The sequence below is a fragment of the Leuciscus leuciscus genome, assembly GCF_965113295.1.
Source record: "Leuciscus leuciscus genome assembly, chromosome: 3".
Taxonomy (NCBI): domain Eukaryota; kingdom Metazoa; phylum Chordata; class Actinopteri; order Cypriniformes; family Leuciscidae; genus Leuciscus; species Leuciscus leuciscus.
In genome coordinates this window covers 58,090,947-58,108,608 of record NC_138727.1, presented here as the reverse complement: position 1 = coordinate 58,108,608, position 17,662 = coordinate 58,090,947, and the positions used below count along the sequence as shown (strand labels likewise).

General features: G+C 44.5%; 2 protein-coding genes and 1 long non-coding RNA gene across 3 annotated transcripts in view; 2 read left to right on the top strand and 1 right to left on the bottom strand.

The window, feature by feature from the left end:
- LOC309493963 overlaps positions 1-6,973 on the bottom strand; it is a 124,735-nt gene extending 117,762 nt beyond the window's left edge. Inside the window, exon 1 of the long non-coding RNA XR_014204141.1 lies at positions 6,359-6,973. This is a non-coding gene — a long non-coding RNA (uncharacterized lncRNA). The remainder of the gene's footprint in view (positions 1-6,358) is intronic.
- Positions 1-17,662, top strand: part of LOC309493846 (sialoadhesin-like) — a 128,619-nt gene that overhangs the window by 12,964 nt on the left and 97,993 nt on the right. The gene's annotated exons all lie outside the window — the stretch shown is intronic.
- LOC309495539 (uncharacterized protein) lies at positions 7,741-10,161 on the top strand (the record flags this gene model as incomplete). The annotated part of the gene is made up of 4 exons (XM_082165321.1): positions 7,741-8,690; positions 9,277-9,345; positions 9,438-9,785; positions 9,884-10,161. Exons 2-4 carry the CDS (start codon positions 9,285-9,287, stop codon positions 10,159-10,161), a joined length of 687 nt encoding a protein of 228 aa, XP_082021447.1. The 5' UTR covers positions 7,741-8,690; positions 9,277-9,284.

The window sequence follows — 17,662 nt, the reverse complement described above, 5'->3', positions numbered from 1 at the left end:
AGTGTCTTCCATCTCATTAAAAAACCTGTCCAGCACTGGAATGTCCAGGTTTATTCTGCAGTACAGGGGTCTGGTCTTAATTAGGGAAAGAAGGAAAAGAGAAATTGTGTACCACATTGGGGAAAAACTTCTAGTCATATTTAAAACCTTACTTAAGTAAATGTGTTATTTTGCATACTCTAATGCATCAAGAGTAAAAGTAAAGAAGTAAAATGCAACATAGCAGTAATATTGATGCAAAACCATATATATTATATATATATATATATATATATATATATATATGGTTCTGCATCAATATTACTGCTATGTTGCATTTTACTTCTGAATAGGTTGAAGGTTGATACATTTAAAGTACTTTATATAGCCTACTGTTGGGTAGTTTAACTTACAAAAATACATATTGTAAACGACCATGTTTTTTGTAGTATTGCTGTCCTGTGAGGGGAAAAAAAGTACTTCAGTACTTTACATTTGTATGTGAATGCTTAACAAATGTAGTTCCTTACAGTCCACCATCACATTATTAACAAATTGTTGCTAACTAACTTATGGAGGTATTGTTGCCTAGCAACTGTGACAGCTGCAAATGACTAGTTGCAGTAATGTGTACCCTACATTTTTTTTTTTTTTTTTTTTTTTTTTTTTTTAATGTTTAAACTGTGTAAAAACAAAACAGGGTTTAAAAACCTGTCAAAATATGTTCACCATGGTCAAGAGAATAAACTATATAAAATTGAATCTTGGTAAGATTTAAGTCAACATTCAAACCATTTTGTGTATTTTGTATTTTCATATGTATCATTAGATTATTCAAGTAAGTTGAACCAATAATTAGCTACATTTAAAAGTGTAATCTGTCAATTAAGGACCAGCAAACCAGATAAATTTACCTGCCCATGGTCTTGGCAAAGCCTGAGATACATCACCCAGCGGCGCCGGGGATGAATCCCCACCATCTCCTCCAGTAACATATAAAACATTTTCACGAGTTCACATCTACATATAATTAGTACAATAGTTTATGCGTATTTGGCGTGCTGTCCGGGGGGAGGGCTCCGAGCTCGGAGTTAGGCCCGAACCCAGAGTACTCCCCCCAGTTGGTAAGTGTAGATGGAACTGGAAGTGAGGAGATGGGGTGGAGGAGGGATGCTGACAAACTTTCAATGAACAGAGATAGGTCTGCTGTGAATTTATACTCTGTCATTGAGTTGATTACTGATTAATCTCCAGCTGTGCATAATTTGGTTAATTATCTGAACCTGCTCCTCCCGAACTTTGTTAATAAAACATCATAAAATAAAAATGAGCAATTCTGGCTCCATATTTACTCGTTTCAATTGCAATTTGAAATTTCACAAATGCCATGTAGGATGGCAGCTCTCCTCTCGCACCGTTTAAAAGGCGGTAATTAGGGACACCTGGTGGCTCAATTAGATAGGCTATCCAATGAAGGCTACATTCGTAGCCTCCTTCGAAGGCCACGTAGGCTGCATGCTTCGAAGTCTGCGTCCTTCGAAGGATGCAGCCTTCACATTGGGACACAGCTAGTATGTGAACAATCCTGTCTGTGAAGAAATAAAAAGTTTCACTGCATGTGAAAATCACACACATCTTAAAGAAATGCTCTTTTTACTTCCTCTTTCTTTCTCCGTTTGGCTAATTCCCGAGCTATGAAGGATGCTGCTTCATTTGCCATGTCCATTTAATGATGAGGTTTTTTCTTATGTTACAAAAAGTATTGGAATAGAAAAAATACTTTTTGCTTGATAGCTCTTACCTATATAGAATAAGTTTCCTGCTCAGGGTGCTGACCCACCAATGGCTGTCCAATTACAGACAACACGAAGACGCAATTGTTTTCTGGGACTGGTTTGTGTGGTTGTGGTTTTCTATTAAATAAACAGTAACATAAATGTGAATATTCATAATTATAATAATAATAATAATAATAATGATAAATTACAACAATTAAACATACTGTCAATAATACAGTACAATAAAATAAGATTAGGCTGTAACTTCTGCATTATAGGCAGTGCACAGCTGTAACCTGACACCTTGCAAGCACTCCAAAGTTTGTATGGTGCCACTCTGTCTGGGCTATGAGGCATAATAACTCAGTTACAAGAGAAAATTTATTCCTCATCAACTATATAATTAAGAATTGGAATGCACATCATTTTGTCAATTGGCCAAAATATAAACACTTATTATGCCGCTATAACTTTAGCATGTCTCTCCGTGTCCCGCTGCACTGTGAGGGCGGGGGAGATCACGTGGTCAAGGTTTCTGGAAGCTTATTGGCTCAGGCAATGTGCTGTGTATGCGTGTGCCTCAAACTGCAGAAGGAGAGATTTAATAGAGAGAGGTTAGAGATAGAGCAAAAAAACCCAACAAAAAAAACACCTTTGTTTACAACTGCCCCTAGATTTCCATAAGGAAATATGTGCATATACAAAAAGGCTTCTATTCTTCTGTGGGGTTTACAATTACTTTTATCAGGAATGGCAGGTAATTGTATAACGGTACGTTCACACGGGGCGTCAGCGTCAAAGCTTCCCATTGACTTTGAATGGGTGACGTCAAGCGTTGCCGAAAAGAATTGTGGATCCGTCGGCGGCGCTTCACTGGCGTTGCTCGCGGCAGAAGTTGAGAATTTTTCAACTTCTGCCGCGAGCAACGCCAGTGAAGCGCCGCAGACGGAAGCGTCAGCCAATCAGGATCGCTCTATGCAAATACAGTAGCCAGGCGGCAGCCAATCACGTTCATCACGTTCATCCTGTTCAAGAGCAGCAAACTGAGGATACATTTTAAAATGGAGGAGAAACTAATTATTGCAGTGGGCAATCACCCGGTCCTTTATGACCAATCACTTTTTATGTACCACTTTTTATATACTTTTTATGTCCATGTTGAATGACAATGAAGCTTGTTGTTGAGTTCCTGTCTAATTTCATTGGCTGACGCTGCTATGACCATGGCGTCAGTGCCAAACTTCAGCCACGCCTTCCGTCAAGCGTTGACGCTGACGCCCCGTGTGAACGTACCGTAAGGCATGCAACTGGATAAGTGTATGATTTTTCTCCCACCTGAACCTTGGCTGTCCTCACTCTGGTGTCAGTTACGGAGAATACTTCTGACACCTTTCGCACAGACCAGAGAGCTCTGGGTAGCTGAGCATCCATGATCAGCAACGTAGGGCCAACCCGGATGTCATTTTTGACGACTTTTGAAGTCCAGGCAGGCAGAATTTGAGGTAAAGTCTCCAGAATTGGTTGGCAAGGATCTGGCTGTGACATGTACTGTTTGAAACAGAAGGTCTTCAGGTTGACCTTTGAGGCCCAACTGCTGAGCTGCACTGTGGAGGATAGTTCTGTCAGATCCATCGTCCTGGATTGCATATGTGTAGCAGGGTGGTCGAATCCACCTATGGGAATGTCATTTCCCATTATTTGTGGGAATTGAGCATCAACACTGAACTTTGATTGCATATAATTGCGACTACAGTATGTCGCTGTTTTGCCTCGACGTTCATCACAATAGCAACCATTAGCCGCTGTGATTCTGTCGCTATTCCGTGATATCCAAGATGGCGCCGCGGATGGCTGCCTCGGTGTGGAGCTCTCCAGTTATTGTGTTGTTTTTGTTGGTTTGTTCTGCGTTTAGTCATTCTTTTCCTATCAGTTTCACCAAAGACGAACTACTGGACATTAGGAAACACACACCAGACAACTTTTTTACAGATTTTGATTACTCAGACGTTTTACTGGACATTCTCGTCGGAGGGGCAGCGGTGTTGTTCAAACTCGCGGTCAGACGCAAACGCGGGAAGCGCGCTGGCGCGCTGGTTAAACTCCGCGAGCGCGGCCTCCGTACTGCACTCCCCAGTATTCATCTTGCGAATCTCCGATCTCTTCCTAACAAAATGGACGAACTTCTTCTCCTCACCCGCACTAACAAGGATTTTTTAAACTCCGCTGCTCTGTGCTTCACTGAAACCTGGCTAAGTGAAGCCATACCGGACAACGCACTACATCTGCCGGGCTTTCAGCTGTTCCGAGCGGATCGCATCGCGGAACTAACGGGGAAAACGAGAGGTGGTGGATTGTGTTTCTACATTAACGAAAGTTGGTGTTCAGATGTAACAACACTGAAGAAGATGTGCTCTCCTAATTTAGAGGCACATTTCATAAACTGTAAACCTTTCTACTCGCCGCGGGAGTTTTCCTCATTCATTCTCGCGAATGTTTACATTCCTCCAGACGCGTGTGTGAGCGCGGCGATACAACAGCTGGCTGAACATATAGCTGAAATGGAACAAAGGTACCCAGACTCTCTTTTAATCATTCTTGGGGATTTTAACAAAGCAAATCTCTCCCGTGAACTGCCAAAATACAGACAGCATGTTACATGTCCTACCAGAGACAGTAATATATTGGACCACTGTTACACCACGATAAAGAATGCGTATCACTCCGTCCCACGGGCAGCTTTGGGGCTCTCTGATCATTGTTTGGTTCATCTTATACCGACCTACAGGCAGAAACTGAAATCAGCTAAACCTGTAATAAGGACTGTAAAAAGATGGACCAACGAAGCAGAGCAGGATCTACAGGCCTGCTTCGATTGCACTGATTGGACTGTTTTTGAAGCTGCAGCCACCGATCTGGATGAGCTCACAGATACTGTAACATCATATATCAGTTTCTGTGAGGATACATGCATTCCTACCAGGACATTCTTATCATTCACTAATGATAAACCATGGTTTACTGGGAAACTCAAACAGCTTTGTCATGCCAAAGAGGATGCTTACAGAAGTGGGGATAAAATCTTGTATAACCAGGCCAGAAACAGACTGACAAAGGAGATCAGAGTTGCTAAAAGAAGCTACTCTGAAAAGCTGAAAAACCAGTTTTCAGCCAACGACCCGGCATCAGTCTGGAGAGGCCTGAGGAACATCACCAACTACAAATCACCATCCCCCCGATCTGTGGAGAATCAACAACTGGCTGACACTCTCAATGCATTCTATTGCAGGTTTGAGAAGCCCAGACTCACACCTCACACCCGCTCTGATGTGCACTTCACACATCCACCATCACCTCCTGCAACCCCTCTCCTCCCCCCTTCTGCCATCCAACCTGAGCTTAAGGTCTGTGTGGAGGACGTGAGCCGAGTCTTCAAAAAACAGAAGACTAGGAAAGCTTCAGGCCCAGACGGCATCTCATCTGCTTGTCTAAAAGCCTGCGCTGACCAACTGGCCCCAGTCTTCACGCAGATCTTCAACAGATCATTGGAGCAGTGTGAAGTTCCCTGCTGCTTCAAACGCTCCACTATCATTCCGGTTCCCAAAAAAACTAAAATCACTGGACTTAATGACTACAGACCTGTCGCTCTCACGTCTGTGGTCATGAAGTCGTTTGAAAGACTGGTGTTGGCCTATCTGAAGGACATCACTGGACCCCTTCTGGATCCCTTTCAGTTTGCTTACAGAGCAAACAGGTCTGTGGATGATGCAGTCAACATGGGACTGCACTATATCCTGCAACATCTTGACAGACCTGGTACTTATGCACGGATCTTATTTGTGGACTTCAGTTCGGCCTTCAATACCATCATCCCTGATCTTCTCACAGCCAAACTGACTCAGCTCTCCATGCCATCCTCAATCTGTCAGTGGATCTCCAGCTTCCTGACAGACCGGCAGCAGCGAGTGAGACTGGGGAAGCTCACATCCAGGACCCTCACCATCAGCACTGGCGCCCCCCAAGGGTGCGTTCTCTCCCCACTGCTCTTCTCCCTGTACACTAATGACTGCACTTCTAAAGACCCCTCTGTCAAGCTCCTGAAATTTGCAGACGACACCACCGTCATCGGTCTCATCCAAAATGGTGACGAGTCTGCTTACAGACTGGGGGTTGAACAGCTGGCTGTCTGGTGCAGCTATAACAACCTTGAGCTGAACACGCTCAAAACAGTGGAGATGATTGTGGATTTCAGGAGAAAATCCCCAGCACTCCCCCCTCTCACCATCATGAACAGCACTGTGGAAGCAGTGGAGTCATTCAGGTTCCTGGGCTCTACCATCTCTCAGGACCTGAAGTGGGCAAATCACATTGACTCCATTGTGAAAAAGGCCCAGCAGAGACTGTACTTCCTTCGCCAGCTGAAGAAGTTCAATCTGCCACAGGAGCTGCTGATCCAGTTCTACTCAGCCGTCATTGAGTCTGTTTTAAGCACTTCCATCACTGTCTGGTTTGGTTCAGCTACCAAGTCGGACATCAGGAGACTACAACGGACAGTCCGGACAGCAGAGAGGATTATTGGTGCCCCCCTGCCAACCCTCCAGGACCTGTACTCTTCCAGAGTGAGGAAGAGAGCAGGTAAAATCATCACAGACTCCACTCACCCTGGACACCCCCTGTTTGAACTGTTACCGTCAGGACGGCGACACAGATCACTGGCCACAAGAACATCCAGGCACAGGAACAGTTTCTTTCCACAGGCCATTTCCCTTCTGAACACTTAACATGCCCCCCAAGGCATATGCCTGCAAGTGCAATACTCCCACTGTCTAGTGCAATATTCTCTTAACTCAGGTGATATTTATATTTATATTATTCATACTACTCAAAATACTGTAAATATGTTCATAATCTGTAACATGCACTAGACTCCCACTGTCTAGTGTAATATTCTCTAACTCAGGTGATATTTATATTTATATTATTCATACTTCTCAAAATACTGTAAATATGTTCATAATCTGTAAATGTTTATTCAGACTAAACCCAACTGTGACCCCTTTTTTTTACTTTTTATACTATTTTTATTTTATTTTATTTTTTTATATATTTTATTCTTAGAATTTGTATTACTATGTTTCTTGTTGTATTTGTATTTGTATATGTGCACTGGAAGCTTCAGTACCAAGAAAAATTCCTTGTGGGTGCAAGCACACTTGGCAATAAAGCTCTTTCTGATTCTGATTCTGATTCTGATTGAGGATTGTGCAATCGCCTGACTGTGCGGGCTGGCTATCTCCTCTGGCCGCCGCCTATTGAATTCCATTGGTTTGTAAGCATCTTGTATGTATGTATGTATGTTTAGATGTGGGTAACGTATGGTTTTATGTTTGATTATTTGGTTTTCTTCTTTTTGTTCATTCGGTCTTATTTTCAATCACTGCAAACCTGAGTGAACTTGGTTTATTTCAATGTTAACTTGTTTTCATGTGGTACTGTGAGTCCTAATTATGTCAAGTGGTTTAGATCCTTGAATTATTTGACTTGTCTCATTTTTTGGATTGTTTTCATATGTTTTGTGTTTCCCATTTTTGTCTTTGTTGCAGGAGCTGGGGGTTTCTGGAGGGTGAAGGCAAAGCTGCCATTCGTGTGGTGTTCACACCTAGTGCTGTGTGTCTTCTGGCATGTAACCCTTCACGTGTGCGTTTGGGTATTTGTAGTGGATTATTTGGGGGGGGGGGGGGGGGGGGGGGTTGTTTTCCAATTTGGCAGCTGGCCCGGACCTCCAGAAACCTCTGCTCTTGGTTAATTTGTTTTCTTTAAATTGAGTTTGTTATTTACTCTGTGTGTATGAGTAGATGCCAATTGATGGTGTTCATTTATTATAATGCCAATGTAGGAGTTTTTAACTTTGAAATTTCTAGCTATTTATTATTCAACATTGACGAACAAAACAAACTTTTCTACTTCTATGTACACGACTCTCAAAACGAACCTGTGTGCCCTTAGGGCTATTAGTTCCCCGGTTCTCCGGGGTGGCGTAGTCGATCATATATTGCCATTTCTGGCGTCTCTCTAGTGTAGAGTGTGGTAAACACCCCTCAACTTCCTCTACTCTCTCGTACCGCAACGCTACAAATGCATTCATTTTCCTCTGTCCATTTCTGAGAATCACTTTGCTGATTTTAAGCTGATTTCCTCTTCCTCCTGGGTGTGACGTCTCTCATTGGTGTATGAAGGTCACGTGATCACACTGTGATGAGGCTGTCAGAGATTCACAAGTTTGGTTTTCTCACCTACAAAAGAGGAAACTGCATTTTTGACCATGTTTATAGACATGATCATTCAAGAAGAACAAGGCCACGGACTGAATAAAAAGCTTAGTAGTTTTCATGATAAACGCATTGAGATTAATCAATTCTGCTTTATCGTTATGTTTTAAGTTATTTATTTAACTTCCAGATTGCTATTAATAAATCAGTAAATTGGAGGTTTGTCAAATGCACATTTGGCGATGCTGGAGATGAAATGTGTTTTTTGACGTCACTGCCACTGCAATTCCTTCCAGTGTTTTACAATCCCGGATCCAGCAGTTTCCATACCAGGATAGTTGGTCACCGATCCCTATATGTAGCCTTGTGTTTGCTGTGTTCATTGTCTGACCGTTCTGGTGTTCATGTCTTGACGTCTTGCTTTCATCAGCACTTCTCTAGTCTACTATTCCTGCTTGTGTCTGGATTACTTACTGCCTGACTGTGTCTGTATTGCGTCGAGATCAATGATACTTCCTCTACTCGATCTGCACTAGTTGAGGTGTCATAAGCTCATATTAAAATATAAGGTGTTAATCACGTGTCATTCAGTGTGTGAAAACGCCAACACTGGTTTCATCCTGATCATTTGTAGTGCTGTCACTGGTCACGGGTGTTGGTGAAACGGGTAAGAGCATGATTTTATAACTGTTCTGTTAAATATCTTAAGTGTGGGGGATTTATGGGAGATTGGTTGGGGCTAGTTGTCACAGGGCTGTGTCTCAGTAACTATATGGTTTAAAATCAAAAGTCCAATAGCATAAATTTGTTTTCTCAAGCAATGTTTTGTTGGCGAAAAACAAATTGATAAATCATTTTTAATATTTTACTCAACAGATAACTATATAATGAAGATAGATTATAAAGACTTATATATTAATGTGGCTTTTAATAATAAACCTGCATATTCACTGAGTGACAACACGCGCCAGAGTATGTTTTGTAAACATTAGCAATGCACTGATACAAAAGTCAACTAAGGTGCTTTATAGCAGTTTCTCAGTATGAAATTAAAGGCCATCGTTCGGACTGTGTCCTACTGTCTATGATGGGCTGTCAATCAAAACGAGGAAGTGAAAGACGTTGGACAGTTACAAACTCATGCAGTACAAAAATGACTGTTGCTGTCATGTTCTTTGATAAGTAAAGTAGTATTTGTTGTTATGTTTCATGCTGACATTAAAGCTGAAAATAAGCCACTATATTTGTTGCAGATGTTGCTATGGTGATGTCAGTCAGAATGGCTCCTCCTCTTCCTCTGATCTTTCTGCTCATGATTCACGGTGAGTCTCTGCAACCCTTGCTCAGGAATTTTTGCATTCTGCAGTTTTTATGCACAAACTGCTGCTAATTTGTTCAGGATTAACTTTTTTAGGGGTTTTTAGTCAGAAAGAGGGTGTGATTTACAGTCCTTCACACATCTGTGCAGTAAATGACTCAACAGTGATAATGAGCTGCACTTATACATACCCTACTGGACGTCAGATCAAGAAAGTGTTCTGGACCAAAACACTGGTAAAAGATAATGGAGAACATCCAGATCTGTCTGAGGACCCTGAATACAGTCAGAGGCTTCAGTATCTGGGAGATAAACAGCAGAACTGCACCATCAGACTGAGTCATGTGACACTGAAGGATTCACACATGTACTATTTCAGATTCCTCACTGATGAACCTAATGTGAAATGGATTGGTGCTCCAGGAGTGACTCTTAATGTCACAGGTGACTTTGGTGAGGTTAATCTCTTCTTCTGTGCATTATGTTGAATAATAATCAGTGTATGACAGCAGCACTAGATATAATGTGTGTGTTGTGTTCAGATCTTCAGGTGGAGTCTCCTGAGAGAGTGACAGAGGGAGATTCAGTCAATCTGAGATGTAAAAGCAGCTGCACTCTGACTGACAGAGCAACATTCATCTGGTACAGAAACTCACAGCCATTAACTGAGAGAAGAGACAGAAACAATGAACTCCTGCTGCAGTCAGTCAGAAGAGAGGATTCAGGCAGATATAGCTGTGCTGTAGACGGACACACTCACATCTCTCCTGCTGTTCAGCTCAATGTCATGTGTGAGTACAGATTAATTTATTCCTTTTAAGATTAGGAGATTGTGTTTGAATTAGATGATTTAAGGTTTTCATTTTTGTACTTTTTAGACCCTCCCAGGAACGTCTCAGTGTTGATGAGTGGATCTGGTGTAATAGTGGAGGGAGATTCAGTGACTCTGAACTGCATCAGTGACTCAAACCCTCCTGCTCTGAACTTCAGCTGGTTTAAGGAGAATGAAACCTCAGCTGTTGGATCTGGAAAGAGTTTCAGTGCACTACAGAGTGGACGCTTCTACTGTCAGGCTCACAATCAACATGGATCTCAGAGATCAGACGCTGTAACTGTCACTGTTAAAGGTAGAGCGGCTCATATACTCACATTACTCTTTCTAAAGTGAAGCAAATTATTTAAATTTTTTTTTGATGTTTTATACATTTGTGCTATTAGGAAGTCTGGTGATATACATATCCATAGGAGTGATTTGTGGAGCTGCAGTGATCATCATGATGCTGTTTTGGTAAGACGTGTGTCTGTGGTCTTGTGTGTGTGAATGAGTCAGAAGCAGGGCCGGCGCTCCGCACACGCACATCACGCACTGCGCGTAGGGCACCAAGTGCTTGGGGGGGCACCAAAAAATCTGGGTCGTGAAAAATCATCACAATAGGGTACTAGTATAAATAAAAAAATAAAATATGTCTAAAGCATGTTAATATTGGGTTTAAGTGGTCGTTTAATGAGGCCTATTATATGTTGATCCGACAAAATTTATGTGTGTATTTAAGTGGTCCAGTGGTAGAATTTTTGCCAAGCGTGTCAGAGGTTCTGAGTTCTAATCCGCACTCATATCGTTTTTTTTTTTTTTTTTTTTCATCAAAACCGATTATGTTTTTTAGTGGTTGTATATCAGGCAGGGACACTTTTTGTGCTTTTTGTTTTCTAATTGTACCGGAGCGAATAGAGTGTCTCTCCACAACGGATTGAAACGCGCGTCTGAGTGAAGGCTGTGCGCGAGCCAGAAACAAACATAGTATCCGCGCCACTGATCGCTCGGCAACGAGCACTTTGATCAGTTGATTTAAAAAAACAACACATTTCAGCGCTAGATCGACTCTTATTTAAAAAACGAATGAAATGAATGCTCTGCTGGTTAACTGGAGATGTTTTGTTTGTTTGTATTGGTACATTCGTTCCGCGAGATGTTTCAAAAGTGGTGGGGACATGTCCTACCCGCAAATTACGCCTATGCGTATGCATGTCCAGGGGCGTCGCTATAGTAGTGCAAAAGATCCGGGGCTTTAGCCCTGCATGGCTAAAATCTTCTTTTTTTCTTTTTTTTTTACTTTGAAACTGCAATTAGAAGAAAAAAAAAACCCACAATCTCAGTGTTTGTATATTTTCATATTCACAGAGTTGTCAAATTATGTACAGAATTATTATATTGTGCCTGACCTTTGCACTTTTAACTTTCTGTGTTTACATTGTTCAGTTCCAAATCTGTGTTTTTAGTAATTGTGGTGGTATTTGGTATTTATAATTTTAATCTTATTAAGGTCGATTAATTGTCGATAATAATTTAATAGGTAAAAATGAAGCAAGCCTGCAGTAGTTACGTTTTCTAAATGTATTAATGTATTCAAGCCATTAAATGGATTAGGTTGGCTACGTTTATTTCAAAACATATTTAACCAGAGATAAAAAAACTCTTCAAACAAGTGATTTTACTGAACATAAGATGTTTCTTATGTGTTTCACTGTGTGCTCCTATTCTATGATGCATATTAAATAAAGACCTGTTAATCTGAGCGACAAACCAATCTTAGTGTGCTCCTGCTGTAAAACAGTGTCTTATTGGTCTCTACTAGGCTTGCTGTGATTGTCGGTGTTACCGTTGTTTAGCCACAACAGTTACATCACTTGCCCATAGCAGCACCGCCCCCCATGTCGTTTTGATGTTTTATAGTTAAAATCATTTAGTTTAGTTAGAGAACAGACTGTCACAGTTCTGTTCTGTCTGAGTGTTTTTGTCACTGGTCATATGTTTTCCTTTGTTCTGTTTTCCCGCCACTCCTTGGTTTCCATGGTTACCCTCATTAGTTAATTTGTATCACCTGGTTTCTCGTTAGTCTTGTCAGCTGTGTCTTGTTTCCCTGATCTGTTCTCCCTTGTATTTAAGCCCTGAGTGTTTCAGTCTTCACTTGTCGGTCAATGTTGAATGTTAGGTTTTCTTTGTTCTGAGCACACGCTCCCTTTTGTTTGTATTTGTTTAATATTGAGAATTAAAACCTTGGAATTCATAATCTTCGTGTTCGTCTCCTACTTCATCCACCCAAGAAGCCTGACAGATTGACCGACCAAAAAGATGAGCTGGGAGCTCGCTGGACAGATCGCGGCTTTGGCTCGGGATAGCCGCGATCTGTTCCAATTCACCTGGGGGTTTGTCCCTCTTGCTGCCTCCTGCGCGCTGGATGACGAAATAATCAAGGCGTGTTACCGACTTGGGGCGAAGGAAGTCGACCCGAGGGAGCTTCCAGATCTCTCCGGTCAGGACTGGAGAGAGGCACTCTCCTGTTGTCTGGAGAGCTTCCTCTCGTGGCACGCCATGTCGCCGTCTGCACTTCACGCCAGTCCAGCCGAGCCTGCACTTCACGCCAGATCTGCCGAGACCAAGGCAGTAAGCGTCGTGCCCGCCGCGCCTGTGACTGACAGCGATCTTCCTCCTCTCATTGGCCCTGAGGAGCCAAAGCCTTCACCGCTGGTTCCGAGTCCAGTTCCGAGTCCAGCCGAGCCCGCACTTCACGTCAGATCTGCCGAAGACAAGGCAGTTCGCGTCATGCCCGCCGAGCCTGAGACAGTTGTTGGCCCAGAGAGGCCAGATCCTGTCCTGAGTCCTGTCCTGAGTCCTGTCCTGAGTCCAATTCCAAGTCTAGAAGAGCCAGAGCCAGTCGCCTGCCCGCCAGAGCCAGAGCCAGTCGCCTGCCCGCCAGAGCCAGAGCCAGTCGCCTGCCCGCCAGAGCCAGAGCCAGTCGCCTGCCCGCCAGAGCCAGAGCCAGTCGCCTGCCCGCCAGAGCCAGAGCCAGTCGCCTGCCCGCCAGAGCCAGTCGCCTGCCCGCCAGAGCCAGTCGCCTGCCCGCCAGAGCCAGAGCCAGTCGCCTGCCCGCCAGAGCCAGAGCCAGTCGCCTGCCCGACAGAGACTTCTTCTCCGCTGGTTCCGTCCAGCTCAGAGCCCTCTTCGCCGCTGGTTCCGCCCAGCACCAAGCCCTCACCGCTGGTTCCGCCCAGCACCAAGCCCTCACCGCTGGATTCGCCCAGCACCAAGCCCTCACCGCTGGATCTGCCCAGCACAAAGCCCTCACCGCTGGATCTGCCCAGCACAAAGCCCTCACCGCTGGATCTGCCCAGCACCGAGCCCTCATCGCTGCACAGCACCGAACCCTCATTACTGCCCTGCACCGAGTCCTCATCGCTGTCCAGCACCGAGCCCTTTCTGGTACCCGGGACTTTCCCCAAGTATTTTTTGGGGGGGGGCCAAAGGGCTCCGTCCTGGCCACTTGAGGGGCCACGGTCACCCGAAGGGTCTTCTCCGCCGTGGCCACCCGAAGGGTCCTCACCGCCGTGGCCACCCGAAGGGTCTTCTCCGCCGTGGCCACCCGAAGGGTCCTCACCGCCTTGGCCACCCGAAGGGTCTTCTCCGCCGTGGCCACCCGAAGGGTCCTCACCGCCTTGGCCACCCGAAGGGTCTTCTCCGCCTTGTCCACCCGAAGGGTCCGCACCGCCATGGCCACCCGAAGGGTCCGCACCGCCATGGCCGCCAGAGGGGTCCGCACCGCCATGGCCGCCAGAGGGGTCTCCGCCATGTCCACGCCCTCAGTCTGCTCCGCCCTGGAGACTTCCTGCCATGTCTCCCCCGTCAGCCTCCAGGGCGCCCACCCTCCCACCCCTTTGGTCTTTCTACGGCGCGAGGACGCGCCTACCGGGAGGGGGGAGTTATGTCACAGTTCTGTTCTGTCTGAGTGTTTTTGTCACTGGTCATATGTTTTCCTTTGTTCTGTTTTCCCGCCACTCCTTGGTTTCCATGGTTACCCTCATTAGTTAATTTGTATCACCTGGTTTCTCGTTAGTCTTGTCAGCTGTGTCTTGTTTCCCTGATCTGTTCTCCCTTGTATTTAAGCCCTGAGTGTTTCAGTCTTCACTTGTCGGTCAATGTTGAATGTTAGGTTTTCTTTGTTCTGAGCACACGCTCCCTTTTGTTTGTATTTGTTTAATATTGAGAATTAAAACCTTGGAATTCATAATCTTCGTGTTCGTCTCCTACTTCATCCACCCAAGAAGCCTGACACAGACACTACAATTAAAAACTGAACGTGTCTTCTCAATGCAGCGTGAGCCGAACGAGAATCTCAGCCCAGATCAGCAGCAGGAGTCATTTATCACGAGAGTGAGGAGCTGACTGACAAGATGATGGCGGAAGATTTGGTTTCAAAGCGAAATGTAAAAGCGCCTATTTGGCAATATTTAGGATTTAAAGGAACACGCCGACTTTTTGGGACTTTAGCTTATTCACCGTATCCCCCAGAGTTAGATAAGTCCATGCATACCCTTCTCATCTCTGTGCGTGCCGTAACTCTGTCTGACGCACCCACCGCTAGCCTAGCTTAGCACAAAGACTGGAGGTAAACGGCTCCAGCTAGCATACTGCTCCCAATAAGTGACAAAATAACGCCAACATTTTCCTATTTACATGTATAATCACAGCTTGTACGAATAACAAGGTCACATGAGACATCTTCTAACTGTATACATACTGGGAACTATATTCTCAGAAGGCGAAGCACTGCTACTTGGGCAGAGTGATTTACTCCAACTCTGAACGAACTCTCTGCTCCTCACCACAGGGCTTCTCAGGTGCTGCGGGCAAATCACTCCGCCAATCAATCAATCAGAGGTTCTGATTCCGGAAAATCACTGGCAGTGTGAATTAGTGTTGTCAAAAATATCGATATTTAGATAAATATCGATACTGAAATATCTGAACGGTACCAATACTAATTTCCCGAAGTATCGATACTAGCCGAGCTGTCACTTTCACTTCTCTCCAAAGGCGCGTTGACAAACATCACACGCGCACTTGTCTCATTCACTCTGGTTAAATAGCAAAAGTGAAGTAAATGGGGCCGATCACACCTGACACGTTTTTTGCAGTGAGAGGCGCCTATTTTCAATTGGTTTCCAGCGAGCGTTCTGCGTGCTGTTTATGCGCCTGCTGCGCCTCGCGGGTCTTCCGTTTTAGTGATGAAAACTAGTTGCTTGAACGCCCGGAGAGTGCGATGATTGAGGATAAACTTGTGGTGCTCTCGCGGGTTACCAGGAGCTTAACGACTTCACGAACCGTAACTACCACAATGTTAACAAAGTAAACAAAGTTAATAAAAGGCTGATTTGACGTGTACTTGACTGACAGGACAGCTGTTTCAGTGGTTGCCTAGCAACATAAAAAACGCAGTGCACTGCTCGTTCTGTATAAATCTGTATTTTATTTATACGCGTTCCTACTTTAAATAACAGCCGCGCCTAAAAAGAATTGCAGTTTGAATTTTATTACACTTAAGTCCAACAGCAGTTTCGATTCCTCCCATTGTCGGATTATTTGCGTTTGCTGTGCTAATTTCTGGGCTGAGACAGCTGTCCTCACTCAGCGGTGAAAGCATTATATCTATTTTGCGCGCTGTCGTGGAAGCGTCAGCGGAAACATTCAGCTCTCGTGTTCAGCCTCCTCGTGTGAAGACCGACTCGGGTAAAGACCATCGACTCTACCTGTGTGACTCCACCGAGCAAGGACACCAGGAAGGCACTTAAGTATCTTCTTCTCTCTTTCCTTTCACACTTTTTTCTTATTTACCCTTACTCAACATGTGCTTTCAATACATTCCTGTTGTCTCTCGACAACGCTTTTTCATCACGCGCAGAAGGCAGCGCAATACTGCTAATCTGCGTCCCATTCTCTCATCCTCACACACACCTCTCTCTTTTTGTGGGTCTATGGAATTGTCAGTCAGCAGTCAATAAAGCTGACTTTATTCCAGCCTTTGCATCTCAATCTACTCTTAATATCTTGGGCTTGACTGAGACCTGGATTCGTCCAGAAGACTCAGCAACCCCTGCTGCTCTCTCTAACAATTTCTCTTTCTCTCACACCCCTCGCCAGTCTGGGCTTCTCATTTCTAACAATTGGCACTCTCTTCTCTATGCAACAACAACTTGTTTGAATATCATGCTATTACACTTACAACTCCCAATAAGATCCATATTGTAGTAATTTATCGCCCCCCAGGTCAGCTGGGAAGCTTTGTAGACAAGCTGGATGTGCTGCTGTCCCTGAGGACGGCACCCCACTTGTAGTCTTTGGTGACTTCAACATTCATCTCGAGAAGCCGTATGCAACAGACTTCAACTCTCTCCTAGCCTCTTTCGATCTCAAACGACTCATCAACACAGGTACTCACAAATCAGGCAACCAACTGGACCTGGTTTACACACGCAACTTCATCACAGACAATATTTTGGTGAGACCTCTCCATGTTTCAGATAATTTCCTCATTACTTTCAATCTACAACTTCCTACCCGTGCACCACCAACCCCCCTACCAGTCACTTTCAGACGAAACCTGCGCACACTTTCTCCCGCCCATCTATCCTCTGCTGTGTCATCTTCTCTTCCCTCACCCACACAATTCTCATCTCTGGATGTGAATGCTGCAACGGATACCTTATGCTCCATTCTAACTTCTTCTCTAGACAATATCTGCCCCCTCTCCTCCAGGCCTGCACGTGCTACTCCCTCTAACCCCTGGTTACCTGAGGTTCTTCGTGAACACCGGACCGAACTCAGGGCAGCGGAGAGGAAATGGCGCAAATCAAAAGACACATCTGACCTGAGTATGTATAAATCTCTCCTCTCTTCCTTTTCTGTGCATGTTCATGCTGCAAATTTCCACAACAAGATCAACAGCTCCTCTAACACACGATCACTCTTCAAGACATTCAACTCTCTCCTCTGTCCACCTCCACCCGCCTCCTCTTTAACTGCTGATGATTTTGCTAACTTCTTCACCTACAAAACAACAACCATCAGCAGTCAGTTCTCAGGGCAAAACACACACAAAAACCCAGACCGACCCCTCCCACAGCCAATAACCCTCTCTCCTCCTTCTCTCCGCTAACCGAGGAAGAAGTATCTGAACTTATCCTCTCAAGTTATCCAACCACCTGCCCTCAAGACCCCATCCCCTCACACCTTCTACAAGCCATCTCTCCCACACTTCTACCAGCACTCACACACATCATCAACTCATCCCTCCATACTGGTACTTTCCCTACTGCGTTCAAGCAGGCTCGGGTAACTCCACTGCTTAAAAAACCAACACTAAATACATAATTTGTAGAGAATTACAGACCTGTCTCTCTCCTACCATTCATTGCGAAAACACTTGAACCAAGTTTTCAACCAAGTAACATCCTTCTTGTCTCTAAACAACCAGCTGGATGTCAACCAA